Source organism: Lonchura striata, chromosome 3 (genome assembly GCF_046129695.1).
Source record: "Lonchura striata isolate bLonStr1 chromosome 3, bLonStr1.mat, whole genome shotgun sequence".
Lineage (NCBI taxonomy): Eukaryota > Metazoa > Chordata > Aves > Passeriformes > Estrildidae > Lonchura > Lonchura striata.
Window position 1 is genome coordinate 50,380,668 of NC_134605.1, and position 9,466 is coordinate 50,390,133.

The 9,466-nt window shown below is 40.0% G+C and overlaps 1 protein-coding gene across 3 annotated transcripts in view; it reads left to right on the forward strand.

Moving 5' to 3' along the window:
• Window positions 1–9,208, forward strand: part of PDE7B (phosphodiesterase 7B) — a 168,190-nt gene extending 158,982 nt beyond the window's left edge. For all 3 annotated transcript variants that reach the window (XM_077782133.1, XM_077782134.1, XM_021553116.2), the window contains 2 exons: window positions 3,710–3,790; window positions 4,320–9,208. In XM_077782133.1, the coding sequence (XP_077638259.1) occupies window positions 3,710–3,790; window positions 4,320–4,537 (299 nt within the window). In that variant the 3' untranslated portion in view covers window positions 4,538–9,208. The remainder of the gene's footprint in view (window positions 1–3,709; window positions 3,791–4,319) is intronic.
• The last annotated feature ends 258 nt before the right edge of the window (window positions 9,209–9,466 follow it).

Sequence of the window (9,466 nt, forward strand, 5' to 3'; positions counted from 1 at the left end):
ATCAGGCAGGAGGGAGGGTTTTGCCGTGCCTCAGCACTTGAGTTCAGCTGAAAAGCCCGTGGCTGGGTTCTTCTCTGAGACCCTCCAGTCACCACGAGCATTTCTGAGCTGGAATGGTGCTGGCGCCACACTGCCGCAGAATCCTAGCATTGTGTTTTGTCTCGCTTTTCAGGCTCTCACTACAACTCTGATGGAAGCCTTACCCTCACTGTTTCCCAAATATGACACATTCTTCTGCCTGCAAGTGCAGAGAAAGGGTTCAAACACACTTCCCAGCATGCTGTTGAAAAGGCCAAAGCAGGCAAGCCAAACCTCAGCTAGAACCTACTGCAAATGTTTTCAGACCCCTGCAGAGAGCACAGTCACGCAGGGGTTTTTTTTTGAAACACGGTAATTACACCATTTGGCTCTATCTGCATAGGCAAGGTCATGCTGTGCTACAGCACAGGGTGCAGCAGAGTTTAATCACTGCTAAATTCTTTGTTCAGAGCATCCTGCGAGTTGAAGGCAAGTGGAAGAGCACGCAATGAAGTTCTTAGCTCATTTAACATTCTGCACTACAAAATAAAGCCACATCTGAGCTGGTACCTAGTACAGTTGGTCTTTAACAAGGACAAACCAGTCAGCAAATTAATTTTCAGCCTGTGTTGGTTTAAGCTGGTGAAATCTCTTTGATGCCTTTGAAGCAGCATAAGCGTCTTGCCCAATGCAGGTTTAGTTAATCAGATGTGTATGAGGTATAATCAGCAGACAGCTCAGGAGGTGCAGTACGTCACCTTTAGTGTATTGGGGCACCATGCTGAGAAAGACAGCTCAACTCTTACAAATGTAAGCTCTTCCCACTGCTCTCAAGATTTGTTCATCTACCATCTAAACCATATGTCTGAAAGGAGATACCTGAATACATGAGACTAGTTAGAAGCATCACACGGAGAAAAGGAGAATTTTATGTGAAACAATTATACAAAAGCTGATTATCACTAGTGGCTGTATAATCCTGTTAAGGGGTACAATACCCCCAGTATTAAATAGCATGCGTTTAGATACCATTATCACTTTAAAGTGTTTTTGTAGACCTCTCTGCCCCTTTACACACAATGATGGAGCTTGAAGGTACTTTTCAGCACTAAGTGTAACATTTGGAAACCATAAGGTCTCATGTTTTGATTTTTAACTATAGATGAGACAGATAATATGACAGTTAGTGCTTTGATTAATCTACCTTCTGGAACAAAGTTTTAACATTTTTTAAATAGAACATTTCTAAGGCCATTTTAATAGAGACTCAGATCCTGATCTTCCAGTGATCTGGTGCATCTATACTAAATGTTAATAAATAAAATATACAATCCAGGTACATTTCAGGGAGCATTTGACACCTACAGCAGCTCCTAACAAAACTCTACTAGAAAAATACTCTAATTTATTTTCAGATCTTTTAAAAGTCAGCACAGCTAGGAACACAGAGTAAGTAATAAAACTTGATTTGTATACATGAAACTGGAAGTAGTAAGAGAAAGCTTTCAAGAAAATGGCCAATGTTGAAGAAGCATTAATTATCAGTTTCTCTGATAAGGTTTTAAAATTTCTTGGAAAGTTTTCCCTAGCATAAAAGTTCTCAGGAACTAATTCATGCAGCTCCTTTTACAGTAACTTGAAACAAAAAAAAATTGACCATCATTTTAAGTATTTATCGCGCAAAAGCAAATCTTATAAATCTTTGTCAATTACTTAATTGACTTCTAAAAGACAAGAAGATGTGGATATACTTTGAGCCCGACAGGTCAACCATTTTCTACCCAGAACACCTACAGAGGGGATATTACTGGAGTTAGAAACTTTCTTTTAGTCAAACATTTTTGGAGGGGTAGATGAGAAGAAGACAGATTGCACATTTGGAAACATAAGAAACTGTTATTGTGTTTCAGTTTTGCTAAATTGTTCCTTTTCGTTGTTCATGAAGCTAAAAATGTTTTCCTCATACTTTTTAAGTACTCAATTAGAACAGAAGATACTCTGTTCACATTTAAGAAGTGATTCCATGCTGCAAAGGGAAGAAAGGCAAGGCTTAGAAATGCGCAGTGTTTTATATGGGGCTATAGAACCTGAGTAGCACAACAGCAAAAACTGTTCATGGGGAGAAGAGAGCTTTTAAACAAAAACAGTGGATATAAAGCAAAGTGTTTCTTTATGGGTTGAATACAGCATTTTGTCTAAACTAGCATGTCTTCTTATAGGAAAGAATTTCCTAACCAGCCCTCACTATATCCTTATTAATAAATCAGATGGACAAAATATTATTGTGTGAGGGGAAGTGGCACATCTTAGCTTGCACACAGTTAACTCTCTCTTCCCTTCCATACTGTAGGCAGGAAAGGTCCTGTACCTCTTGCAGTAACCAGGATTGTACACTGGCAGAGAAGGCTAATAATCACAAAGGATGAACATGTTGCACTCACAGAGAGTGTTTGTTTTAAGAAAACCCCTACACCCAAAACTTAACTCAGAGCAATCTTTGCATAAAGTAATTGCAGGCATAGGGAAGACAGTCTCTCCAGCAGAAAAAGTGACTGTTGTCTTACATGGCAGTGAGCAAATTACACACTCTGAGATGTTTTTTCTGCTGAATTCTTAAATCCAGCATAATCATTGTTATTACCTTCAACTCCATAAAAAACATCTCCTGCCATTACTATGTACAGAAGCCTGTCCTGTGTGACTATTTCCGCAGGAATAATTTCTGCTGACTGTTTATTTGACACTGAGCGTCTTCTCAGTGTCAAATCTGGTCAATTCTGCATCAGGAGCAATCTGAGGTGACATCTGGAGTGAGCAGATCCCCCAGCCAGGTTTTTCTTCCAACAATTTGAAACAGTCCCCAGGGCTGGTCACAGGAGCTGCCTGCAGGAACCTTGAGGGCAGTCCTGGATTTGGAACTAGAGACCTCCTGGTCCAGTTAGTCAAATACTCTGCTATGAAGGTGGCTAGGAGTTCAGCCAACTACTTTGCTGTCTCAAATCAGTCCTGTGCAGCTGCCTCTTTGAGAACATCCTGGATGACCCAGGAAATAAATACGCTCAGTGCAGGAGCAAAGACATAGCTTGATACCCAGCTATTGCACAGTAATAAGACAGACTTTCATCTTTTTTCCACATTTATAATTTGACCTCCATAACTCTTGATACTTGAAACATTGCTGGAGTCCATGCTTTGGTCCTTACTAGTTTGTCAGTGCAGCCACAGCTGTGGGCTGCCAGGCTCCAACACTCTTCCCTTTATCAGCCACTTCCACAAGAACACACTAGCAATTTCCACTACAGTACTACTGTAAAGCTAAAATTGATACGCTGCAATTTTCTGGTAGGAAGTGATCTGAAAAATGAGTAAATGAACTAGAATATCTTAAAACCTTTCACATAAGAGAATCTATTTGAAAAATTAAGGTCCTCAGAACACTTACATGCTCAGATTTAATGTTCATCTAAAAGTCATCTTTTCTTAGATTTTTCTTTGTATGGAAAATGGGTTTCTCTGGTACCTAGAAGGAAGTCCAGAAAACGAAGGTATTCAGACATTTACCATGGTCATCATTGGTAGAAGATTTTCTACCAATTCCTCACACAGTTGCAGACAACTGTAAGAGTGTGGCATAGGTATGGAGAAGAGATAAAAGTGACAGAAAAATAATTTTTTTCCCTTTTTTTGGTAGGTGATCTGGAACAAAAATTTGATCTGGAAATAAGCCCCCTTTGTAATCAGCAAAAGGATACAGTACCAAGCATCCAGATTGGTAAGTATTAGTTTCATTCTCTTCATGTTTATCTCACTATGGCAGAAGCTCTAAGAGAAACTTTTATTCAGGACATGCCCCACTCCAATCCAGTTGTTTTAACAATAAGAGCTGTATATCCTGTAAGAGTTAAAAAATATGTTTTATATTAAAATGCTTGAAAAGAAATCTATTTAAGCCAAATGTTCAACAGAAAGACAAAGGAGTCTTTGCATAGGGGGAAAATACCCACAGGAAAAAATTGCAGCCAGTGTTGAACACTGGTGACTTTGTCTGAAATCTCCTTAAAGGGTTGCTGACAGTCACAGAGTTTACTGTGACACACACAGCTAAAGCCATATCTTGTCATGTATGCTGGTCAAAAGCTCTGCATTTCAAAAGGAATTGATGTCTGTTTGAGAGTTTGTTGTTATTTCTCATCAGGGCTTTTGCCACTTACCTTGCTCTTTGCTTTTGAGGCACTCAGTGGGGCAGTGCACTTGTGGAATTAACTTGTTGCTCACCAGCTGTCCCTTGTGTATTTCTCCAGGGTTCATGACGTACATCGTTGAGCCACTCTTTGAGAGGTGGGCCCAGTTTACAGGCAACACTCCCCTATCTGAAAACATGCTAAACCATCTCAGGAGGAACAAGGCCAAGTGGAGAAGTTTGCTGCACAAGCAACACAGCAGTAGTAGGAGCAATGACCACTCAGGCCAAGTGACTGGCAGCCAGGAACAGACTTTAAATGAAGAAGAGACTCCTTAGTGGCAGCTTTGCACTTTTCCTTCTAGCACTGCTATCTCCGTCTTGGTCACAGCAGCAAAAAAGGTCCCAGGGAGCAGGAGCCTGTTGTCAACACCGTGCAAAGGCAAGAAATGGCAAAGCTCTAAGGGTCCTCATGAACATGCCCATGGTTCTGCTGGGTTTCTTTTTGATCTTCACGCTCCTCTCCCCTCTCTCCATTCTGCGCATGCCTGATGCCATTAGTCGCTCCTGATCCCAAACTGCCCCATTGCGGAGTCCCAGTCAGCAGCCACGAAGCCAGGCCAGTTCCAGCTGCCGTGAAGCAGGGAGGATTGCTGAGAGAACAGGGGCACAGAGAGGCACTCTTGGTGATCTCTTCATTTACCACAGGTCATATTGTGACACGTGTATATAGGCCCACAGTGCCACACCCTTTCTAGGCTGGCAGCTGGGCTGCACATTAAACCACCAGCATCTCCAGCATCCAGAGGACATGGACCGAGTGGGACGGTGCTCGCAGAGGGCAGAGAGTTGGGTTGTTTTAGTAGTTAAAAACCTTTTTAACTTTTGTATTCTGTGCACTAAACAAAAGATCTATAAACCTTGGACTGAAGTTACTCTCCATATACACACCTCCAGTGTAACAACGCTTGTTTTGGTAATCATTTTTATGCCACTTTGGATAAAAGGCATCTTTCATTGCAAGGAGCAGTATTCCCTCGCAGCCGAAAGGGATGGTGTAGTACAGTCTAAACCTTTGAAACACAAACAGATCTATCTTTTGAGTACTGTTTCAAGTTACCTGTTTATATTCATATGTGTACATTTTCTGTAAATAGAAAGCGCTACTGATTCCCATGCCAAAATACTGGAGTACTGTGGGATGATTGCTACCTGTAAAAACATTGGCACTGTGAACAGAATACTGTTAGTTTTAATACAAGAGAAAGCATTTGTAAATATGGTATAGAGTTTATTAATATACACCATTGTGGATAAAAGCCTTAACTTCTAGCATCCTTCATCTTCTGATAGCTGCCAAAATCATACAATTACAAGATATGATTCTGAACTGCCTTTCCACTACCCGAGATGTATCAAAGGTCATTAAGGAATGAAGTCTGCAGGATAACTTCTTGAAAACTTCAAACACATTCCATATGGGTCCGTGTTGTTAATCCATGGCACCTTGCACACTCGGTCTAGGCAAATGTTTCACCGAGCCTCAAGTTTTAAGTTCAAAAAAAAAACCCCAGGCCCCACAGCAACGCCACATGATTTGACAGTTCAGCACGATTACCATTTATTCAAATGTGTGAATTTTTACTAAATAGCTTAGTCATCTACAAAGCACGGCATTAGTTCTGGAGTTCAGTTTTCTTGAGAGATGTTGCAGTGTAGCTGATTTTTTCCCCACATTCCCTTCTTAGATAGTCAGCATCAAAATGCATTTGTATTTTTCTTTAATTAAAATAATTCTTCAACTTACTTTTAGATTAGTCTCAGTCAATGAAGGAAAAAAATGTGTTGTAGTCAGACTACTAAAAAGCTTATCATAATGGCTGAAGAAGTTTCTATGATCTCATGTTTGTGAAAGATACTTGGCCTTAACTATGCCGTAAACAACCTCAGTTCAGAAAGTCTTTATTAAACTTTACTTAAGCTTCCACCATTTCAGTGAGATTGTATTCTCAGACACTACTGCATTGCACCAAAGGGATTGTCCCCTGCTCCTCTGCCCCCAGAAAGAATAACTCCATTCAGGTGAAGTACAGCGTTGTTGTGAACTCCCTGTACATCAGATCTGTATGGCTGCTTTCCAAAACAATGAGGTATGGCCACATAGTCGCATTTGGATAGTCACATTGAGATGTGAAGACATTGAAGAGGCCAACAAAGAAAGAGCTTTTTAAGTTGGTTTTTGAGAAACATGAGAAAGATGTTTACTCACAGAAGTGCAAGGGAAAATATAAAACATTTTTCTCAGTTATGGGGGATATTGACTTGATGAGAAAAAGTTCATGCTCATAAGGTGATTAATGTGTTTAGAGGAAAATAAAAAGCATGAGTTTAGTGAAGGATTATTTACTTCTAATTATTTGTATGTATCTTCAGAGAAAAGAGGCTGAATCCCAGTGAAGTAAAAAGGGCAAAAAACGCAGTGAGCACACAAAGCACTCCACAGTGTTCTTCTGCCTCTCCACTGTTATGTAAGGTACAACCAGTAGAAAACCTCCTTCCTCCCACTAATTTAAACAAGATTCATATAATAGAAGGACCACAGCAAGCAAAGGGCACTCAGGAGAGTTTTAGAATTAAATTGTTTCTAACTACGGGACATCAATGTCTTCTTAAGCACATGAGGGTGGTGCAGGTGGAAGCACCACCACTTTGCAGCTTTTTAGGTGTACCTTTCCTCTGACAGATGTAGGACAATTATTAGGACATTACATGAGCAATGTAATGCGCTGCTTAGAAGCACTTAAGTCCATTCAAAAGAATGTAATTTTCCATGTTTTATCTCTTTACTAAGAAATTGAAGCCCTTTACCATTTAGTTCAAAGAATTTTTTAAAATGTTCTGAAATTTAGTTAAACCCAGTGTCTAGCAACATAAAAAGGGCTTGACAGAAACATTGTCGAGCTGTTTCTGAAGAGCTTCCAGAAAATCGGTCCAATAGGAAAGCTTAGGTACAAATCAGATTCTGTTACAGCCACATTAAACCCAAGCCCCCTTTTCTACAAGTGGAACCTACAGGTTCCATTACAAGTTTGCTCTTACCATGTTAGAACTTTCCAACTTTAAAAAGCTTTTCTGAAAATTTTCAGGCTGTGGGGGATTTTGGTGCACTGAACATACCAGTTAGATTTCAAACACCTTGTCTAATGAAGCAGTGCTTGAAAGAGGTTCAGGGTGGCCCCAGCAACATTTCTGTACTTGTGAGCCAAGCCCATTACGCAGGTTTGGGCCTGGGCCAGTTTGCCTCAGGTGTTCCAGACAGAAGTGCTCAGAAAGGTTAGGCTCTGGCAGCAGATGCCCAGCAGCCAGGTTCCCTGGGGTCTGTAATGCAAAATGCAACCATCTGATTTCCCGTAGAAACCCCAGCTGGTACCAGCCAATCCAACAGCACAGCCAGTGTTTAGCACATGCACTTGTGACATGTGTGGTGTTCTCTGGTTTGGAGGGCATTTCTGCACTGGGGTTTCTCCCCATTCTGCCAACAGGCTGCTGATGCACAGAATAGAAAAGCTATGCAGATAACACAGATTTTGCTGGTGTCAGCCCTATCAACCACTTTACAGAAGGCCCTTGTAAATTATTTTTCCTTCCCACTTTTCATTGGGCCAGTGCAGCTGAAAGATTTTGAAGTTTTCAAACAGAGTTAAGGTTTTCATCTATAGAAAGAGGAAAAAAGCTGTTGAAAGCGGGATGTTGAAATGTTTTTATGCCCCAAAAACGAGATTAAAATCTAGCTCCTCTAAAGGAAGATTTCATACCTTTTAAGAGGCAAAATTCTGTATAACTAACAATGGTAAGTGATAATAAGTGAAAATCTTAGGCTGGCTAAAATAATGCATACATATGCATTGCCATTACGTAAAGATTTTACCTACCTTTGTGTTTGTAAGTGTCAGTGGTTCAGCCACCAGTCAAATGGGGAATAAAAGGACAATTGACAACATGTACCTTTGAAATACAAGGAACAAATACAGGAGCAGCTGAGATTAAATAGAGTTGAGGGAGGAAAAAGGAAGAAAAACCAAACACATGATCTGCAGTCGAGTCTAACCTAATCTACAACACAGGTCAATTAGTTTTGTATAAACTTGCTTTTCATGAAGAAAACCAAAACCTCCCCAATCATTAATGAGAAAGCTGTAAATGAGATAAGGCTGTTGTTACACTGCATAGTGATCTCACCAGCTTTTGCAATCCAGGGTTTAAATTTCTGCTAGAAATTTCCATCAAATTAGACAGAGAAGGCACACTCAGCCCTTCCAAATGAATTCTCCTCACAAAGGAAAAACTCAAGTAGTCATCTTTTTATTTTCAGGTACCAGCCAGGGTACCAGCCATAATTTATTGCCTTATATTTTAAGTCACTCATCTGAGTTGTCCATAAGGTATACCCATTCCCCTCCTGATGTCAACATGACCCCCATGGCCCACAAAAATCAATAATTAAATTGGTATTAAAACCCTGCAAATCCAAAAAAAAAAACCACCCAAAAATACGACACAAGCTACATGCCATGAATATGTATTCAAATTACTTTGATTGGTGCAAACTGATGCTCTTTGTTTCTATAATCCATCCTATATTTTAGGTACATAAACTTTTAAGTGCAGACCATAAGCTTGACTTGGATGTAAAATATATTCTGCTTATCTTTGAATTCAAGATTGTATATGTCATGTTTATTGTAAAGCATTTTATATATACATAGTCACATATCTTATACAACTCTATGGGCCAAACACTGGTCCCCCCAACTTCACTGGGACCAAGAATCAGCCCCCATATGTGCGTATATATGCCATATGCATCATTCTGAAAGGAAGCACTAGATTGTGTGAAAATGCTGTGACTGCTATGCAGTGATGCCAAGAGAATTAACTGTATCTTTTTTAACATACTGCTGTAAGTATTCATCATGTCAAAGAATGACAGCTAATAAAAAAAAAACAAAACATGAAGTGTTCCAAGTTCTTTGGTAAAGCCAGTTGATTGAAGGATCTCCTTTGTTTGCAGAAGACATTCTGGTTTGACAAGGCAGCAAAAATCCCACTGCATCCAATCTCTCTCTGCCTCTCTTTTCTACCAACAGAATAATCACTTTCCTAGTGTGCTGTTTCTAAGAACTTTTCTCTAAATTTCCCCCTAGACTTGCTGTATGCATATAAATGGAGTTCCCAGCAAGGAAAGCATTTCCATGTAATTTTCCTAAG